This window comes from Carcharhinus amblyrhynchos, chromosome 20 (genome assembly GCF_965287045.1).
Source record: "Carcharhinus amblyrhynchos chromosome 20, sCarAmb.v2.hapA, whole genome shotgun sequence".
Classification (NCBI taxonomy): Eukaryota; Metazoa; Chordata; class Chondrichthyes; order Carcharhiniformes; family Carcharhinidae; genus Carcharhinus; species Carcharhinus amblyrhynchos.
The window spans coordinates 29,347,834-29,369,948 of record NC_137343.1 but is presented as its reverse complement, the minus strand read 5'-3'; the positions used below and the strand labels follow the sequence as shown (position 1 = coordinate 29,369,948).

The 22,115-nt window shown below is 40.7% G+C and overlaps 1 protein-coding gene across 1 annotated transcript in view; it reads right to left on the bottom strand.

Annotated features, from left to right (window-relative positions):
- slc15a4 (solute carrier family 15 member 4) overlaps positions 1 to 22,115 on the bottom strand; it is a 67,134-nt gene that overhangs the window by 41,598 nt on the left and 3,421 nt on the right. The window contains exons 2-4 of the mRNA XM_080208357.1: positions 14,946 to 15,238; positions 13,681 to 13,849; positions 13,356 to 13,466 (exon numbers count right to left, since the gene is read on the bottom strand). Of these exons, the coding sequence (XP_080064483.1) occupies positions 13,356 to 13,466; positions 13,681 to 13,849; positions 14,946 to 15,238 (573 nt within the window). The remainder of the gene's footprint in view (positions 1 to 13,355; positions 13,467 to 13,680; positions 13,850 to 14,945; positions 15,239 to 22,115) is intronic.

Sequence of the window (22,115 nt, the reverse complement as noted above, 5' to 3'; positions counted from 1 at the left end):
CTGGATAGAACTCAGCTTAAATTGGCCAGGGAGCAATTATGGATAGTAGGAGGGAAACTCTTTTCTTCTAATGAAAAGCTTGCCAACTTACAATATTTGGTGTGATTAGTGATAGCCCCTAACATCAAATTACATGTCAACTTATTTCCTTATTCAACGGCACAATTTTGCAAAAATCATGAAGTCAGACACTGAACTGCAATATAAAGACCTACATGATAAAGCTGTCAGTCTTCTGCTGATAAAGAATGCCTATATGTTCAGGAACTAAACTGAACTCATTCCTAATTGCACAAGTGCACATTGAAGGAAGGCAGCGGAGTGGAGATATTGTCACCAGACGAGTAATCCAGAGATCCAGGGGAATGATCTAGGGATATAGGTTCGAATCCTGCCACATCAGATGGTGAAATTTGAATTCAACAAAAATCTGGAATTAAAAGTTTAATAACAACCATCGTCAAATGACATTTAGTTCAGGGAAATCTGTTGTTGTTCCTTGGTCTGGCTTCCATGTGACTCCAGATCTACAGGTATGTGTACGGCTTTTAAACGCCCTCTGAAATGGTCTAGCACACTATTCAGTTGCATCAAACTACAAACCTAATAGGTGTCTAAAAGTCTAAAGCGCCACCCAGGCACCAGAAATGACAATGGCAAACTCAATCCTATTAACCCTGCAAAGGCTTCTTGGGGCCTGTGCCAAAATTGGAAGAGCTGTCTCACAGACCAATCCAGCAACAGCCTGACAGTCATACTTACAAAATCACACATTACAGATATTGTCCCAGACACCATCACCATCGCAGCAGAGATGGCAGCACAGTGATATACAGTCAAGAAGGATTTGCCCAGGAAGTCCTCAACATCAACTTCAGATCCAGGAAGTCTCATGACATCAAACATGGACAAGGAAACTTAGTGCTGGTTATCATGTACCGCAGCTAATGAATAAGTAATCCTCCATGTTGAAAGCCACGTGTAGGAAGATAACAACAGCGCAAAATACACTCTGGGTTGGCGGGCTTCAGTGTCCATTACCAGGAGTGACTCAGTAGCCACACTACAGACTGAACCCTAAAGAACATAGCTGCTAAACCAGGCCTGCAACAGGTGGGGAGGGAACCAATAACATGGAAAACATACTTGACCAGATCCTCACCCACCTGCTTGCCGCGGATATAGCTGTCCATGATGGTATCAGTAGGAGTTACCACCAGAGTCCTCGAGGAGACAAAGACCTGTCTTCACATTGAGGATACCCTCCATTGTGTTCAATGGTACTATCACCGTGCTAAATGGGATAGATTTTGAACAGATCTAGCAACTTAAGATTGGGCAAAACTTTATGGCACTATAGGCCATGAGTGGCAGCAGAATTATATTCATCCATAATCTGCCTGTGATAAGCAGTAATATATATAAAATTTGCAGATGATACAAAAACTGGGGGAGTAACAGATAGTGAGGAGGATTGCCAGAAGATACAGCAGGACATAAATCAGCTGGAGACCTGGGCCGAAAGATGGCAGATAGATTTTAATCTGGACAAACGCGAGGTGATGTGATTTGGAAGGTGTGGTGCAGAAGGAAAATATGCAGTAAATGGCAAAGCCTTTAGAAATATTAGCATATAAAGGGATCAAGGCGTGCAGATCCACAATTCCCTGAAGATGGCAACTCAGGCAGACAAGGTGATCAAGAAGGCTTATGGCATGCTGGCCTTCATCGGTTAGGGCATTTAGTACAGGAATTGGAAAATCATGTTGCAGATGTACAAGACTTTGGTTACACCACATTTATAGTATTGTGTACAACTCCGGTTGCCACTGGAAGTATGTAGATGCATCGGAAAGGGTGCAGAAGAGATTTACCATAATGTTGCCTGGTTTGGAGGATATGGACTCTGAAGAAAGGTTGAATAAATTTGGATTGTTTTTATTGGAGTGTCAGAGAACGAGGGGGGGGACCTAATAGACATTTACAAGATTATGACAGGCTTGGATAGAGTGGATAATTGAGTTTTATTCCCAGCGTTGAAGGGACAGTTACTCAGGGGCATAAAGAAGTGAGAGGGGGAAGTTTAAAAGATATAAAGGGCAAGTTTTTCACACAGAGGGTGGTGAATGCCTGGAATGCCCTACTGGAGGAGGTGGTGGAAGCAGGTTCTGTAACAATGTTCAAAAGGCATTTGGATAGATACATGAATAGGTAGGGAAGAGATGGATATGAGCCAGAGACAAGAAAATATTATAGAGGTATCTGTGTCAACACACTTGGTGATCCAAAGGGCCTATTCCTGTGCTGTACTGTTCTTTATTCAACAGATTTAATTCAGTAACCAATGTACATGTAGATTCAGTTCCACTGTAGATTTACTATAGACTGGTTTGATTAGTAAGTTAGCAGACAACACAAAAGTTGGTGGATTTGCACGTAACGATGAGGACCATCAGAGGATAGAGATCGGATGGAGGCTTGGGCGGAGAGATGGCAAATGGAGTATAACCTGGACAAATGTGAGGCAATGCATTTTGGAAGGTCTAATATAGAAAGAAAATATACAGTAAATGGCAGAATCTTTAAGAGTATTGATAGGCAGAGGGATCTGTATGTACAGGTACATAGGTCACTGAAAGCAACAACGCAGGCAGAGAAGGTAATCAAAAAGGCACATGGCATGCTTGCCTTCATCGGCCGGGGTATTGAGTTTAGAAATTGGCAAATCATGTTGTAGCTTTATAGAACCTTAATTTAGGCCGTACTTGTGTTCAACTCCGGTTGCCACACTACCAGAAAGATGGGGAGGCTTTGGAGAGGGTACAGAAAAGATTTACCAGGATGTTACCTGGAATGGAAGGCATCAGCTATGAGGAGAGGAATGACGGAGGTTGAGGGGCAACCTGATAGAAGTCTGCAAGATTATGAGGGGCATGGACAGAATGGGTAGTCAGAAGTTTTTTCCAGGGTGGAAGAGTCAATTACTAGGAGGCGTAGATTTAAGATGCGAGGGGCAAGGTTTAAAGGAAATGTACGAGGCAAGTTTTTTTTAAACACAGAGGGTTGTGGGTGCCTAGAACTCTCTGTCAGGGGAGGTAGTGGAAGCAGATACAATAGTGGGTTTTAAGGGGCATCTGAACAAATGTATAAATAGGATGGGAATAGAGGTATATAGTCCCCAGAAGGGTACGGGTTGTAGCTCAGTCAGGTAGCATGGTCAGTGCAGGCTTGAAGGGCCTGTTCCTGTGCTGTAACTTTCTTTGTACTCTTGGGGTCTTTCACCACTTCCAACAATATTCATGCACAAGGATCCCATGTCATCACAAATATAGTAATGGAAGTTTCTTGTAGACACCTTAGTCCAAAAGTAGCCAAAATATTTCAAATACCAAGATGTAAAGATTATTTTGGTACTGCTGTTTAATTACTTGCTTTGTCCTACTAGAAGTTGCACACAAAATACATGCAAGTATGTGTAGAAATCCAACAGCCAAACACGCAGCATTTTATTAAAGCAAGCAAGCAAGCAGGTTGTTAGAACATCACGCTAGTCATTTTAAGTGAATTTGTGAAAACTGACTACATAAATTATGAAATTAGAATGAACGAAAACACTCATCTACATCAAGGAGCACCAGTAAACAACAGCTAGAATTGCAGAACTTTAAACGTCCACCTCCAGCCAGCTTCTCATTAACTGGATTGAACCGTATGCAAAGCTACTGTTTTATAACAACAAGCAATTATTATATACTTCCAGGTTTAACACAATACTTAAAATAGCAATTGTTGCCATTTAAGGCAGCACAAAATACTGAAATGAATCATAGTATTTAAGTTCCTTGGTCAGGAACCAGACCAGAAACTCCAAGGTATGTTACACAATTAAACCTAGACCCCAACTTTTGCATTTGATTTTGGCATTAAAGTCTTTTGCTCCAGGTATGATTCAAGTGACCCATTGGGAAGCTTTTATTAAAAACTTTACAAGAATAGTTTTTACCAATTAAAATACTTAAACATGACAAAATATAATTCATAACAACTAGCTATCTCAAATTCTTCCAATTTAAAACGAGTGTCGTTGACAGAGGGGAACCGGTGGATGTGGTGCTTTTAGATTTCTAGAAGGTTATCGATAAGGTGCCTCACAAAAGGTCGCTGCATAAGATTAAGGTACACGGAGTTGGGGGTAAAGTGTTAGCGTGGATTGAGGATTGGCTAACAGGAAGCAGAGAGTTGGAATAAATGGGTGCTTTTCCGGTTGGCAGTTAGTGACTAGTGGCGTGCCGCAGGGATCGGTGCTGGGGCTTCAACTGTTTACCATATACATAGACGACCTGGAAGAGGGGACCGAGTGTAGGGTAACAAAGTTTGCAGATGACACAAAGATGAGTGGAAAAACAAACTGCATGGAGGACGCGGAAAGTCTGCAGAGAGATTTGGATAGGCTAAGTAAGTGGGCGAGGATCTGGCAAATGGAGTACAACATTGGCAAGTGTGAGGTTATCCACTTTGGAAGGAATAATAGTAAAATAGGCTATTATTTAAATTACAACATGCTACTGTGCAGAGGGACCTGGGGGTCCTTGTGCATGAATCGCAAAAACTCAGTTTGTAGGTGATCAAGAAAGCAAATGGAATGTTGGCCTTTATCACGAGGGGAATGGAATATAAAAGCAAGGAAGTCTTGCTGCAATAGTACAAGGTACTGGTGAGGCTGCAACTAGAGTACTGTGTGCAATTTTGGTCCCCTTATTTGCGGAAGGACATATTGGCCTTGGACGGAGTACAGAGAAGGTTCATCAGGTTGATTCCGGAGATGAGGGGGTTAGCTTATGAGGAGACATTGAGTAGACTGGGCCTGTACCTGTTAGAGTTTAGAAGACTGAGGGGAGATCTTATAGAGACATACAAGATAATGAAGGGACTGACAGGGTAGAAGCAGAGAGATTATTTCCACTTAGAAAGGAAACAAGAACTAGAGGGCACAGCCTCAAAATAAGGAGGAGTCAATTTAGAACAGAGTTGAGGAGGAACTTCTTCTCCCAGAGGGTAGTGGATCTTTGGAATTTTCTGCCCATTGAAGCAGTGGAGGCTACCTCGTTAAATGTGTTTAAGTCACAGATTTCTGACCAGTAAGGGAATTAAGGGTTATGGGAGCAGGCGGGTAAGGGGAACTAAACCACTATCAGATCAGCCATGATCTTATTGAATGGCAGGGTAGGCTCACAGGTGCACGGAGTTGGGGGTAAAGTGTTAGCGTGGATTGAGAATTGGCTATCTAACAGGAAGCAGAGAGTTGGAATAAATGGGTGCTTTTCCGGTTGGTAGTTGATGACTAGTGGCGTACCGTAGGGATCGGTGCTGGGGCTTCAACTGTTTATCACGTACATAGACAATCTGGAGGAGGGGACTGAGTGTAGAGTAACAAAGTTTACGGACGGCACAAAGATGAGTGGGAAAACAAATCGCGTGGAGGATGCGGAAAGTCTGCAGAGAGATTTGGATAGGCTAAGCGAGTCTGACAGACGGAGTATAACATTGGCAAGTGTGAGGTTATCCACTTTGGAAGGAATAATAGTAAAATGGAGCTAGATGACCTACTCCTGCTCCTATTTCTTATGTTCTTAATATTCCCATAGACAAATACCCTTCCTCAGTTAGCACAAAAAAAATTAGTGTGCTCACATAGTTCTAGATTTTCAGCCTTTTAACACTTCTAGAGAAAGATACAGACAGCAATTTCCACAGAAGGATATATCATCAAAATAGCAGAACTTCAGAGAAGTAACCCTAGTCGCTGGCACCTCCTAGTCTCCAGACTTGAGAGAGGGGAAAAGAAATACACTGTTCTCTCTCAACTCCAAGCAGCATCTGAAAAGAAACTAAGCTTGAATTCTGTGTAAGCCTAGCGCCATCCAGTCATATGACCTTACCTGTCAATCAAGCCCAACTCTGAAAAAATCCCAGGGAAACACTAAAATAACAGAACAGCCTTTGCTCAGACTAAAACAAACATTCTAGCAATTAGAAGCAATTATGTTGTTGAAGTAACAATACAGGATGCTGGTTGTAGATATAACAACACTGATAATAAAAAAACTGCTGAAACAAATTCTATACAAGGGAAATAACAGACATTTCTTGAATACACAGTAACATCACATCTTTTTAGAACTAGACTGATAATTTAGCATTATTACCACACAAAAGCTCAATGTCAAAAAACACTGACTAAAATGACAAGATGTGATCTACAAGTTCACATCATTTAAGTATCTATTCCTAACTTATTTTGTCTTGTATCCTATTCATTTCAAACTGTCCTGCATGGGTGGCTTTGGCTTTTCATCTCAATTCTTCATAATATTTAAGTATTTTGAATGCCAAAATCTAAAGATCAAGTTTAGTATTCCGAGAATCAAGCTTTTAACTGTAAAAAGGTTGGTAGCACCCACTTCCTTAGGAAAAAAAGTAAATTGGCACCAATAATGAGTGTATAAAAAAGTAATAAGTGTACAAGAGCTTGATTTCTAACCTCTCCTGCAGCTACAGAAGTAGTAATGCTAAAGTACAAGATCACTATCAATAATTATATACATTATTGGTGTCCAGAATAATGTTATATTCTGTAGAGCTCTTACAATAATCAGTTTTCATGTGGCAGCAGAATAAAAACATTCAATATATCAACCACAAATATAAAGTATTCTTGTAATATAGCCAAATTGGCAACAGATAGCAGTCAAAGCTTCATTTTCAAATGAGACCTCCAGGCATACTTACTTTGTGTCAATTTTTAATCATTCTGAAATACACATTAAAGTATCTATGAAGGTCAGTTCTAAATACATTTGAGATACAATTTAATTTGCAAAGGATGAAGATTACTGATCTTTTATTTCTAAAATAATTTTATCTGTAATACACTTCAAAATCCTGCACAAAATTTCCAAGTTGTTTCTATAATTCAAATTTTTGAATTCTTGTTAAACCTAAAATATTTTAAGTTGTGTCCTGCTTCAGGAACTAAAGGCATTATATCGGCAAAATGATTTATGATTGATCACTCCACTGGGCATTATAACAACCAGCTCTAACTTAACTTTATGTTTATGCAAACATGTTATGCCATGTGTTTTCCACGCTTCAATTTAACAAATTCTTATTTTAATTTGCTTTAAGCTCCTGCACAAATAACTTCACCCATTTGCAAAAAACTGCTTGATGTGCGACACTTCTGGAATTCCTTTCCTTTTTTCAATCTTAAGCTGACTTAGTTTGAATATTCTCAATATTATTAAAATATTTTCACTTACAAACAGGTTCTGCAACCAGATTTTCCACTTAGTTTTGGTAGACTGAAAACAGGGAAATCAATAATTTTGGTTGATAACTGTCACAATCATGGGCTCTAAGAAGCCTGTTGTGTGATACCTTACCAAACACTTTTTGGAAGTCCAGGCATATTACATCTATTGGTCCCCTTTTATCTATCTTTTTTCATTACTACTTCAGGGGCGGCATGGTGGCACAGTGGTTAGCACTGCTACCTCACAGCACCAGGGATCCAGGTTCAACTCCCGGCTTGGGTCACTGTCTGTGTGGAGTTTACACATCCTCCCCACGTCTGCATGGGTTTCCTCCAGGTGCTCCGGTTTCCTACCACAGTCCAAAGATGTGCAGGTTAGGTGGATTGGCCATTCTAAATTGCCCCTTAATGTCAGGGGAACTAGCTAGGATAAATGCATGGGGTTATAGGGATAGGACCTGGATGGAATTGCGGTCGGTGCAGACTCGATGGCCGAATGGACTCCTTCTGCACTGTTTAGGATTCTATGATTCTAAAGAATCTTAATAAATTTGACAGGCCTGATTTCCCTTTCATGATGCCATGCTGACTCGGTTTGACTATATTATACGTTTCTAAACGCTTGGCTATTCTTTATAATGGACTCTTCACATTTTCCCACCAACAGACGTTATGTCATGCATTTTCCCTAGATCTCAAAGGGTGGGCAATGGCCAATGGCCAGTTCTCTGTGGACATTAAACTGCCAATTATGCAAGAGTGAAACTTTTTCCTTATGCATTCAACTGGGATTAACCAAGTTAAATAATTGGAAATGCCATTTACAGAGGCTACAACATCAAGTTATACACAAATACCACATCTGGTATTAAAAAAACTGGTTCTTTTGTTGATAATCTAATAATTGTGTGAAAAAGTAGAAAACATGATACTTGAAACATACAAAGGATATATTTAACCAGATTGCATAACCTATGAGCTTAAAAACGAATGCTAATCAGGGTTAAAGTAGCATGTTTTAATATTTTCACTCACACATTAAAAGGACAGCCAAGTGATATAGTAAGGACTAGCATAGTGAATTACAAATTCTGAATTACAAAAGGATGGGTGGAAGGTGGGTTACCTTTCTCCACTGAATAAAAGTGATAAAAATTTTTGATTGGCCCCTTGAAAGAACTTCCTTATTTAGTGCAGATCAATAAGTGAGTATTTTCCTTCACGTGCCACAGTTACATAACAAACAATGCTGTCTCACACAAGGAGGAAGAGAACAGATTTTACATTTCGATATAAAAACTAGCAGCATATCCTTCCACCCTGGGTATGTCAGTCTTGTTTATGTGGTCCTTACTCCTTTCACTGGCATATCCACTTTATGCCTACTTAGGTACGGTTACAATAGCTACTGATCTGCAAAAGCAATTTCATTGAGGTCAACCTATTCCTACCAAACATGGTATCAAAATGTGTTATTTTGAAAATGTTTAGAAGAAAAATACATGGAACAAAGAAGTTTATATTTATCAGATTTGTATTACTTGAAAAGACGTAAATTAGTTATGCCTCTGTGTCCAAAACATGTAAATTGTTGGTTAAAACTTTATCATTTTATTACCAAATTCCTCATGTTGTTTTCATAGTTAAAAGTACAAAATAAAGAGTTTATTTGAGAAAGATTCAATAACTAATTTTGCAGGGATCAAAACACAAGTGAAGAAAATAGTAAATTTACTGGCAATTTTCATTCTTTACATTAGTAACACCAAGATTGTGTTACTAAGAGATTTTATTTAAACTGAGAACATGGGAGTGATTTGGTGATTATATGAACAGATGTTTGTTGTTGGTGTTTACTTTCAGATTCACATAGAAAACTATTTAGTATATATACAAAGTACATGTAAAAATATTGGAATCTTGTCATTTAAGTACCATTTGTCATGTGCATAATATGTTGTAATTGCTTAACTACTCTTTGAACGTAGTAACATTTGCATGAATTCCCGTGAAAGCTACGGTTGAATTGCTGGAGGTTATTTTGGACAGTGAGGGATGAGTTCATCACTTTCTATCATTCCAGTAGATTGGATGAACTACATTTCTGAGCCTTCACCTGATATGTTGTGAGACCACTTGAACCTGCATAGCTACCAAGGCAAAAAAAAACTGTTCCCCTAGTTACTTAACAGAGAAACCACTATTATTTCATCTTACCATGTTGATTTTTCAGGAGAATAACAACACTAGTGTTGTTTGGACAACCAAAACCTATTAACATAGGAATTAGAAGCAGGAATATGCCATTCGGCCCTTCAAGCCTGCTTGGCTGATCAAATTCAAAATCCTGATCTCGACTTCACCTCCCCCCTCACCCCAACATCCCTTAAGCCCCATGAGCTGTATCTAATTTCCTTTTGAAATCACACAACGTTTTGACCTCAGCTATATGCCTTGGGAGTAAATTCCACAAATTCACCACTCTCTGGATGAAATTTTCCCTCACCCCAGTGCTAAAAGGTTTACCCCTCAACCTTAAACTATGATCCCTAGTTCTGGACTCCCCCAGTAACATTCTTTCCGAATCCACCCTGTTTAATCTGATTTGAATTTTATAAGTTTCTACCAGTTCCTCTCTCGCTCTTCTAAACTTCAATTAAAATATTCCTAACTAATTTAGTCTCTCTTGTGATAGACCTGCCATCACAGGAACTAGCCTGGTAAAGTTCGCTGCACAACTTCTATAGCAAAAACACACTTCCTCAGACAAGGACAGTAAAACCACACATAATACTTCCAATGTGGCCTCACCAATGCCCTATACAATTTCAGTGAAAAAACCCCTATTCCTATACTAAAATTCTCTCGCTATGAAGGCCAACTTGGCATTTGCCTTTATTGCCTGCTCTAACTGCATGCTTACTTTCAGTGACCGATGCATGAGGACACCAAGGTCTTATTGAGTATCCACCTCTCTTAATTTACACCCTTTTAATAATAATCTGCCTTCCTATTATTGCTACCAAATTGGATAGCCTCACGTTTATCCACATTATACTCCATCTGCCATGCATAGACCCACTCGCTCATCTTGTCTAAATCACGATGAAGCATCTCTGCATCCTTCTCACAGCTCACCAACAACAAAAGAATAAAATGAATAATGCATTACTGGCAGAAGACTTTTATAGTAGTTACTGAATTCATCACTTATCAAAATAGAAAACAACTAATAGCTGCTATGTATCGAGGTTTGTTCTTTCTTTAACTGCCACAGAATCAATCTGGCTAACGATCACTATCTGTGCTGTAGCAGTGTGTGATCACATACAGTAAACATGTGAAAAACTTTTTCAAAGCACCAAACTGAACTGCATTCAAGGTTAACTCAGAAAACTGAAAAAAGATTTTTTTTCAAACCCAATTACTAAATCAGAACTAAACTAGCATATATGTGGCATAAATCTGTTAGAAAACTTACTTTCAAACCCATCTATATTATGCATGAGTCAACCCAGATTTTATGTTAAAGTGGGTGGTGCTAGATCAAATGCCAGGTATCGCTCTAGCGATTAGAAAAGCTGTGTATGTCAAAAAAAGGTCCTACGTCAAAATTATGAGAGCTACACATAGCAGCTCTTTCAGGAGAGCTGGAGGAAAGGGAAAAGAAAGTAGCAATAAAAATTGTACAAAAAGGAAGACAATCACATTGTTTTAATTAGTGAAATTGGGCAAGTTTGGTTATGTAAGCATAGTTCTCCTAATAGATCAGAAAGCTGAATTCTCTGTTTGCGCTCATTCCGCAGGTTTTAGAAAGAAAACATTAGCAACTACAAATCCTTTTCTTTGGTGTGTTACTTATGCATCAAAGTTTATAGATTGTCCCCAAACCTTGGTGAATGTATTACTTAGGCCCTTGTTTTTTGACATGGTTTTACAGAATGTGAAGGCGCATTGATTAATAAATTTAAACTTATTCCAAAGAGGCACTTAGCTCACAGGTTTATTTTGTGCTGAGATAAAGCCCAAATGTCCACAAGTCAAGTATGTAACTGATGAAGAATTAAGAACAGCCTTCTATAGCTTGTGTGTTGCAGTATTGAGTTAATATCCAAATGCCTCAGGTACAGTTTTAAGGTGAAATGTTAAGCCACCTGAACGGAACTTTTAAATTTTTAAAATGTCCAAGATTGCTAAGCAGGGTGTGTGACAGCCTGTGTTAAGCAATGAGTTCCAATTTCATCAAATGAACATAGAACCCTAACAGTGCAGGAACAGGCCCTTCGGCTCATTGAATCTGCACCGACCACAATCCCACCCCGGCCCTATCCCCAAATCCCTACACATTTACCCTCTAACCTACACATCCCAGGACACCAAGGGGCAATTTTAGCATGGCCAATCAACCTAACCTGCACATCTTTGGCATTAGATGTGTAAGATCTTAGATGTTAGATCATAAATGGCCTTAGAAAATGTAAGGAAAAGGTAATCTCAATTGGAAGGTCAGTTATCCAACATTAAATCTTTTCTTCTCACATAGGCGTATATCCCTATTTCCCTTTACAAACCAATCACCGATCTACAAATTTTCCTAGATCAATACTGTAGGACAGGACTACTGAAACTGTCATCCTCCATTACACTTTCAAAATACCAGAGGGAAAAAGACCAACATGGCTTGAATATTGCATTGAAGAGCTCTGAGCTGAATGATACAAATTTGTTCAGCTAGGGAAAAGTTACAACTAAAACATCAAGAGGCACCACAATCAAATGTTTGGTAATCCTGGCAGTCATGTTAGTTTACACAGGAAAGGATTGGTTGATCTATCACATCTGTTCCAATAATGGTGCATCATGACCCCAGTGTATTCTCACTGGCTGCCAAATAATCTGGAAGTGGTAACACAAATAAAAATAATCCTAACTCAATTCAAAGAAATAACATGTAGGAAACTTCTGACTCCTCAAAGCAACCAAAATTTGTTCAGAAAGTCACAATGACCATGAGGTGCATATCTGAACGTTGGCCAGAACTTAACGCCCGCCCGCCACGGCATTCAGAGTAGGTGAGGGGCAGACACTGTGATGGTCTGTTGGCCTCGGACAGGATTTTACAGCCGCAATATTCCACCCATCAGTCTATCTTTTATATATAGCAACATCAAGAAACTCATTTAGTTCCTTTTGAAACAGTTGAGTCTGTGCTCATCACATACAGCAACAACTTATTGTACACAATGATAACCCTCTGCATAAGGAAAATCTCCTGACATCTTAACCAGTTCCCTGTGTACAGAGCCAACATCCATGATCCCTTGTTTTCCTTATAAGCAAAATGGCGTCTTTCTGCACTGTAGGGATTCTATGACCTAACAAGTTCAAACAGCTTGTCCATACAGTCTTTGTCATTTCAACTTCAGTCCAAAGTCTAGCATTTCCTGATGGAAAGTAAGATCCAGTTCTTTAAGCCTGTTATACTTTCTGAGGGGGTTTTAAACTAGGATTTTTCTACCCAGCCTCCAAGTCTTTTCCTGGGCCTCTGCTTGACCAATCACATGAGGATGAAAACTGCACACTATTCTGGATGATTGCTGGCACACAATTATATATATTAACAATTAAACTTATACCATAACATAAAAAGTAACAATTTTTAAAGACAGGTTCTTTAAATCACACATCAATGTGCAGTTTTAGCATTCATTCCTCCCTCCCTCTGTGCAGAACCAACACCACTTCTGAGACTAACAACTTTACGTCTTCTCTACTTTTTACGCTGTCCGAGGTTTCCATTACCAAAGTGTTCCATGATATAGACATGTATGATGCGTGTACTGTTTTGGAAGCCTCCCCAAATGCAGAATGCACCAGTCCCAGCTGTATATGAATATTGCTGCTTAAAAAAAACACATGGGAACTACCTTTTGACACTCACTATTTAAAGTTGATATTGCCTGCACTCAAAATCATTACTCAAAGCTCGTGTATTCTTCTAAACAGCATTAGGCAGGAATCATTTTAAATTGGATCTTACCATGTGATGATTGCAGCTTGCAAACGAATTGCTAACATTGCTGTTATTATGACTGTCAAAAAATGTTGGGATCTGTAGGTGCAGACTCTGTAGAACATATGTGGTTTGCATCTATAAAACCAAAGCAAAGAAAACTTGAACATCAGTTACACACAACGCTCTTTCCCCCAAAACAGTTACCAATGCTGTTTGTAACTGTTGTTTGTATATGCTCAATTGAAGAATTTAATATGTAAAACAGACTGCAGCGTTTGAATGTTTAAACAATGTACAATACAAACAATTCAATATTTTGTCCATTAATGGTATACAAATGACATCTGACCTGGAAGTAAACTGTCCAGTAAGGAATGAGTGCCAGGAATACTGGGATAATTTTGGCAAAAGACTTCACATCCTCCACCTTGTTCTCTTGAAATCTTCCACCATAGATAGTCTTAGCTAGATCCAGAAAACCAGGTTGAATAGGTGGTGGGTAGATCCCATTGCTCTGGCTGAAAATAAAAATAAATACATTATAGTTCCACTTGTTTATAAAAGTGTTAAACTAGCTGGACATTAAAATACGAAAAAAGTTGCCTCCTGTTGATTGTATCAAAAATATTGATTCGGAGTAGATGTTGAGGAATTTAGAACAAGAGGTTGCAGTTTCAAAATAAGGGGATTTCTCATTTAAGATGGTGATGGGGAGGAATTTCTTCTCAGCGGATCATAAGTCTTTTGAATTTTCTTTTCCTGCAAGTGGTGGAGGCTGTGCCATTGAATATAACCAAGGCTAGTTAGACAGACTTCTGACTGACAGGAGACAGGCAAGAGTTAAAGCCACATTCAGATCAGCCATCATTGTATTGAATGGCACAGCAGGCTCAGGAGCCAAATGGTCTCACCCTGCTCCCTATTTCATATGTTCTAAACTCCTAATGCAGTTCAGCAGCTTTAAACTGATACAATAATATGGATTTTAAAGTTTAACTTTAGCATTAACTGTGCTTCACAAAATGTTTCCCTTTTAAAATTTGAACAGCTGAGATACAAGTTACTAAATGAAAGTAAGTTTTTAATGTAACATTACACTAGTGTAAGTCACCAGTGTGAATTGTTCTTGCAACTTTTCTATAGTTGCAACCATGCATTAAAACAAGAAACAATGAATTATAATTAATTATTTAGATAGATGCTTAAATGGCACAAAATGGATTAGCTGCACAGCATATTCTCAAAATACAATTTTTAAAAACAAATGATTACCATGCAACCATGGGGTTACTGTACCGTACCCATGTGCTGCCGTACCATGGTACGACACGTAGCATAGTGGTTAGCACAGCTGCTTCACAGCACCACGGACCCGGGTTCGATTCCCAGCTTGGGTCACTGTGTAGAGTTTGCATGTTCTCCCTGTGTCTGCATGGGTTTCCTCCAGGTGCTCCAGTTTCCCCCCATGTTCCCATATCCCATGCTGGTTAGGTGCATTGACCCGAACAGGGCGCCGGACTGTGGCGACTAAGGGAATTTCACAGTAATTTCATTACAGCGTTAACGTAAGCCTTACATGTGACTAATAAATAAACTTAAAACTTAAACCTTTACCTGATATTTTCTTCATTGTTGGGTTTCCTTGAGAAACAGGAGTAAAAAAGGATCTTGAACAGGTCTGAGAAAGAACTGCCGTCTGGCGGCTTCAAGATGAAGACTGATTTGCCACAGGCAAAGATGAGGAAAGAGATTCCCATACAAACAGTCGGGATAATATATCCGAGGAGAAAGCTACAATTTTGTTGTATGTATGAAATGCCACCCAGTGAGACAATGGCACCCAAATTAATTGACCAATAAAACCAGTTGAAAAAGCGACGAGTGGCTTCAGGTCCTCTGTCTTTCACCTGTTGCAGAAAAACAGCAATCAGCACCACAATGGCAAAATTTCATTCAGTCACACTATCCATCTTACAGTCACCATACATAAAATGATTGAAATACAAGACACTACAAAATATTACACAATTGTATCATACAATTGAAGAAAATGGCTTTAAAATTTGCAAGCTTGAAATGTAATCTCATGGATCAATTGGTAGCTTCTCATCTTTTACATTCTTAGGACAACGATTCAGCTGTTAGATTTGACTCAGTGGTGGCATTCTCACTTCAGGACCAGAAGAGAATTGGTTTAAGTCCAATTTAAAAGACTTAAACACATTATCAAGCTTGACAGTGCAGTATTGATAATGTGCTGCACTGTTGGAGCTGGTGTCTTTCTAACTTTAAATCAAGGCTTCAACTATTCTCTCAAGTAGACGTAAAAGTTTCTGTGATGCTGCTGAGAGAGCAGTGGCACTCTCCCAGTGTCCTCCCTAATATCCATCCCCTAACCAGTTCTTAAATCATATTATCCACTCAGGGTCAGCAACAACTGTGGGAGGTAAAGCACAGAGATCGCGAACTCTGACAGTAGGTGAAAACAGATGGCGAAAAGCACATTGAGAAAGAGAGAGAGTTCACTCAAGAGTCAGCGAGAACAGGGAACTAAAAGAAAAGAGAAAAAGAAAAGTTCATTCCAGAGGCTGATCTCGAACCAGTTTCCACATTTGGAAACGAAAATCAAGGTATGACAGCACAGCAAAGCAGGTAAGTGACTGACTGAGTAACCATTGGCTTTGCTTGATGGTCATTCAATTTGGTTGTTTATTTGTAATTGTACGGTGCTATTAGTATCATTAAGATTTATAGATAGTAGTAAGCTTATCCCAAATAGTAAAATTTGATAATTATAAATTAAGAAAAACAATAAATTAACACACAATCAAAGAACGCCAGAGGAGCCAGGGGTTCAAACCGAGTGCCAGAGGAGCCAGGGGTTCAAACCGAGTGCCAGAGGAGCCAGGGGTTCAAACCGAGTTGACTGCTGGTACACTGAGCAGATGTGGGGAAAATGGTGTGATGTCATATGAACTAGGAGAGAGGAGGCCAGAAGAACAGGAGAGAGGTGTAACAGGACATAATTGGTGAGTGACCGGTGAGTGAACACTAAGGAATCAGTGCAGTTCAGCCATGTGGAATGTGCATCCTGCAGGAAGTGGGAAGTCATGCAGGCACAAAGTGCCCTCAATGACTTCATCTGCAGGAAGCACTGTCAGCTACAGAAATAGGAGCTCCAGGTTGCTGAACCTGAGTGACAGCTGGAATCACTGTGATACGTTCTCAAGGCTGAGGATGACATGGATACCACATTTAGAGAGATGGTCACATTGCAGCTAAGAAGTACACAGGCAGAAAGAGAATGGGTATCTGTCAGAGTATCTAAGAGAAACAGGCAGGTAGTCCAGAAATCCCCCAAGGCCGTCTTACTCTTTAACTGCTTTTCAATTTTGGATACTGGTGAGTGACATGGTTCCTTGAAGACTGAAGTAAGAGCCAAGTTCATGGCACCATGGACAGTTCAGCTACACAGGATGGGAAGAGGAAGAATGCAAGTGTTATAGTGATAGGGAGTTCCATAGTTAGAGGAGTGGGCAGGCATTTCTGATTCCAGGATGCTTCCCTGGTGCCAAGATCAAGGATGTCATAGAATGGCTGCAGGACATTCTTTTGTAAGTCATTAGGACCAATGACACAGGCAAGAAAAGATCCTGAAAGCAGATCTGAAAGAGCTAAGTAGCAAATTGAGAAGCTGGATCTGAGGAACAGTAATCTCAGGACTGCTCCCTGTGCCATGTTCTCGTGAGCATAAGAGTAGGAAGAATGAACAGTTCAATACTTGGCAAGGAAAATGCAATAAGATCGAAGGATTTAGACATCTGAGGCATTAATGATCTGGAGGTGGGGCGGGCTGTTAACGCGCAAATAAGTGTGGCGTGCAGGAATGGAACGGCGATAATTATGGGGGATTTCAATCTACATATTGATTGGTCGACCCATGTCGGACGCGGTGGGCTCGAGGAGGAGTTCTTGGAATGCTGCTGGGATAGTTTCCTTGAACAGTGTGTGTTGGAGCCGACGAGGGAGCGAGCTATCTTGGATCTGGTGTTATGTAATGAGGCGGGTAGAATTAGGGACCTTGCGGTGAAGGATCCTCTTGGGGAGAGTGATCATTGTATGGTGGAGTTTCTGGTGCAGATGGAGGAGGAGAAAGTGGGTTCCTGGACACGCGTCCTTTGTCTGAACAGAGGGGAGTACGGTAGGATGAGAGAAGAATTGGCTAATGTTGACTGGGGGAGCACGTTGGAAGGTAGGTCTGCTGAGGAGCAGTGGAGGATCTTTAAGGAGATCTTTCTTGGTGCTCAGCAGAAATTTATTCCGATGGTTAAAAAGGACCGTAGGAGGAGAGGTAATAAGCCGTGGATAACGAAGGAGGTGAAGGAAAGTGTTAAATTAAAAGCGGAGGTGTTTAGAGTAGCTAAGAGTGGTGGGCAAGAAGAGGATTGGGAAAGGTTTAAATGTCAACAAAGATTGACAAAGAAGTTGATAAAGAAGGGTAGGAGAAACTATGAAGCTGGACTAGCGCTTAATATAAAAAAGGATAGCAAGAGTTTTTATAAATATATAAAAAGGAAGAGGCTGGCTAGGGTGAACGTTGGACCCTTAGAGGATGAGAGGGGGACTTAGTGGTAGGGGATGGGGAAATGGCTGAGGTTTTGAATAACTTTTTTGTTTCGGTCTTCACGGAGGAGGACGTGAATAATTTGCCAGGTGTTAGCGATGGAAAGGTGGTAGGACTGGAGGGTCTCAATGACATTATTGTTACTAGAGAGGTGGTGCTCGACAGACTGGAGGGGCTGATTGTGGACAAGTCCCCAGGACCGGATGGAATGCATCCGAGGGTTCTGAAAGAAATGGTGGAGGTGATAGTGGATGCCTTGGTGGTTATTTTCCAAACGTCGCTGGATTCCGGGGAAGTGCCGGAAGATTGGAAAACGGCTAATGTTACGCCGTTGTTTAAGAAGGGTGGCAGGCAAAAGGCACGGAATTATAGGCCGGTTAGTTTAACGTCTGTTGTCGGTAAAATGTTAGAATCCGTCATCAAGGAGGAAATAGCGAGGCATCTTGAGGGGAATTGCTTGATAGAGCAGACGCAGCACGGTTTCGTTAAGGGGAAGGCGTGTCTGACAAATTTATTGGAGTTCTATGAGGATGTGTCTAGGGCGGTGGATAGAGGAGAGCCGGTGAATGTGGTCTTTCTTGATTTTCAGAAGGCGCTTGACAAGGTACCTCACAAGAGGTTATTGCAGAAGGTAAGGGGGCATGGAGTTGGGGGTAGGGTGTTAGCGTGGATAGAGGATTGGTTGTCAAATAGGAGGCAGAGTGTGGGGGTTAATGGGTGCTATTCGGATTGGCGGTTGGTGACTAGTGGAGTGCCCCAGGGGTCGGTGCTGGGGCCTCAGCTATTTACCATTTATATAGATGATCTGGAGGAGGGAACCGAGTGTATGGTGTCGAAATTTGCTGATGACACCAAGATTGGTGGAACGGCAAATTGAACGGAGGGTGTGGAGAGTCTGCAGAAGGATCTAGATAGGCTGGGTGAATGGGCCAGGAACTGGCAAATGGAATTTAATGTTGGCAAGTGCGAGGTGGTCCACTTTGGTAGGAATAATGGTAGGAAGGACTATTACTTACGTGGCGAAAAACTGCAGCAGGCGACGGTGCAGAGGGACCTCGGGGTCCTTGTGCATGAGTCACAAAAACCCAGCCTGCAGGTGCAGCAGGTGGTCAGGAAGGCTAATGGGATGCTGGCCTTCATAGCGAGGGGGATTGAATATAAAAGTAGGGAGGTCTTGCTGCAGGTGTATAGGGCATTGGTGAGGCCGCAGCTGGAGTACTGTGTGCAGTTTTGGTCACCGCACTTACGCAAGGATATTTTGGCCTTGGAGGGAGTGCAGAGGAGGTTTACTAGGCTGATACCGGAGTTGAGGGGGTTGAGCTATGAGGAGAGGCTGAATAAACTAGGCTTGTACTCGTTAGAGTTTAGAAGAATGAGGGGAGATCTCATTGAGACGTATAAGATGATGAATGGGATGGATAGGATAGAGGTGAAGAGACTCTTCCCGCTCAGAAAGGACAGTAGGACTAGGGGGCACAGCCTCAAGATAAAGGGGGGGCGGTTTAGAACGGAGTTGAGGAGGAACTTCTTCACTCAAAGGGTGGTGAATCTCTGGAATTCTCTGCCCGTTGAAGTGGTGGAGGCTGCCTCGCTAAATATTTTTAAGACGCGGGTTGATGGGTTTTTGATAAGCGAGGGGATTAAGAGTTATGGGGAGAGGGCGGGAATGTGGAACTGAGCCACGACAGATCAGCCATGATCTTATTGAATGGTGGGGCAGGCTCGAAGGGCTAGATGGCCTACTCCTGCTCCTATTTCTTATGTTCTTATTAGGATTCATTCTAGGGCAGATGAGACCTGTATAAGGACAGTTTGCACATTAGCAGGACTGCGACCAATGTCCTCGTAGCAGACGTTTGCTAGTGCTGTTGGGCATGGTTTAAGCTAGATTGGCAGGATGTAAATTCAAAGAGAAGAAAGACTGTCAGTGGGAAGGAGGGAAGTAGCTACTGATAAGGAGGATACATCCAAGAACATCAAGGTAAATAGAATACGTGGAGAGTAGGGGTAATGTTAGAGATCTTGGTACTAAGATTGTCTACCATGTCCATCTGTGGGTTGATGCTATGTGCCCTACATGTAGTTAAGAATGAGCATTATGGAGTTATAACTCCATTTGCCTGATCAAACAACGTGGTCAGCTTCTGATTGCATCATTAGCTGAGAGCCAGCAAGTTTTCCGGAAGACTGGAAAACTTTGGGGATAAAAAGGTGTGTTTTAGCCTTTGTCTCCAGCAACGACTCGAAATCAACCATGGCAAGTGAGCACTGAAGAAACCTCTTCAGAGAAGACCACCAGGAGAATGAATCTACATCAGAAATGGACCTGGCCATTTTGTTTTAAACCAAGGTAATATTGGTTTTCAGTTAAAGAATTAGAGTTTCAGTTAAACAGTTAAAGTGTCACAGCTGTTGTAAGTTTGAGTTAGCTACCAAACGGTAAATAAACAAAAGTTTGCTTAAGGTAATTTGAGTCAACTCCTGTCCTTTGGTTTGTTATACTAAACTAAGTACCTGGAAAGAGATTCATGTTTAAAGCCAGGTAACAATTCATTAAGGAAAAAAAAAATCACATTTAACTAGTTTGTTGGGATTTTTCTGAAGTGATAACAGAGAAGGTTGATGAGGATAATACTGTTGATGTGGTGTATATGGATTTTTAAAAAGGTATTTGTGCCACACTACAAACTTATGAGTAAAATTCTAGATCGTGGAATAAATGGGGAAGTAGACACTTGGATATGAAATTGGCTGAGTGAAGGGAACAGAAAGCAGTGATAAATAGTAGGTTTCAGAGGAAGGTTTGTAGTGGAGTTCTGCAAAGGTTCAGTGGTGATACATATTAATGACCTAGTGCAGGGCATGATTTCAAAGTTTGCGGATGACACAAAGATTGAAAATAGTCAACTGTGATTAGGATAGTCTTAAACTTCAAAGAAACATAGGCATGTCGGAGAACTGGGCAGACAGTAACAGATGAGATTCAGTGCAAAGAAGTGTGAGGTAATTCATTCTGGCAGGCGGAATGTGGAGAGACAGTATAAAGAAAGGGAGAAACCCTTAAGGGCACCTCAATGTGTGTGTACACAAGTCATTGAAGATGGGAGGGCATGCTGCGAGAGCAGTTAAGATAGCATATGGTATCCTTGGTTTTATTAATAGGGTATTGAGTGCAAGAGTAAGGAGGCCATGTTGAACTTGTAAAAAACATTAATTAAGTCTCATTTGGAGTACAGTCTCCAGTTCTGGGTGCCATACTTGATGGTGGATGCGAAGGCATTGGAAAGAGTACAGAGAAGATTCAGAAGTACGATCCCAGGGATTAAAAAAACCATAGCTATGAGGATAAATTGGAGGGATTGAGATGTGCAGGTTAGGTGAATTGGCCATGCTAAATTCTCCCTCGGTGTACCCAAACAGGCGGCAAAAGTGTGGCGACTAGGGGATTTTCACAGTAACTACATTGCAGTTTTTATGTAAGCCTACTTGTGACTAATAAATAAACAATTTGATTTTAAACGTTCCCTTGGAGAAAAGAAGGCTGAAAAAAGACTTGACAGAGGTATTCAAGATCTTAAGGTACAGACAAGATAAATAGCGAGAAACTGTTTCCTTCAAGAGTAAATCAAGAACTGGAGGGCACAGATTCAAAATAATGGGCTAAAAGGAGTGGTGTGAGAAAAATGTTTTTCACTCAGAGGGTGGTTGAAGACTGGGACAAACTTCCTTAAAGGGTGGTGGAGGCAGATTCAATTTAGGTATTCAAGATTGGATTTTGAATACCTAAATCCAGTTGGATTGCAACTGCATTGCTATCCGAAAAGAAAATGTGCAATGGGCAAGATGGGGAGTGGAATTAGGTCAGAATGCTCTTTCAGAGGTAGCACAAACTTGATGGGCCAAATAACCACAATGGCCACTTTAAGAGGTTCTGAAAGTCTGGTCATTGGTTCATTTCATTGCTGCTTGTGGGGGCTTATTGTGTGCCTGTTTGGCTGCCAGGTTTACCGCATTATAATACTGACTGCTTTTCAGACGTGCTTATAAAACACTTTAGGCTGTCCTGTCCTGAAAGGCACTGCAGGAATGAAATTCTCTCAGAAACAGACAATTTTGTATCCAATTGCCAATTTATGTAGATCCTGGGCTTCTACTTTCTG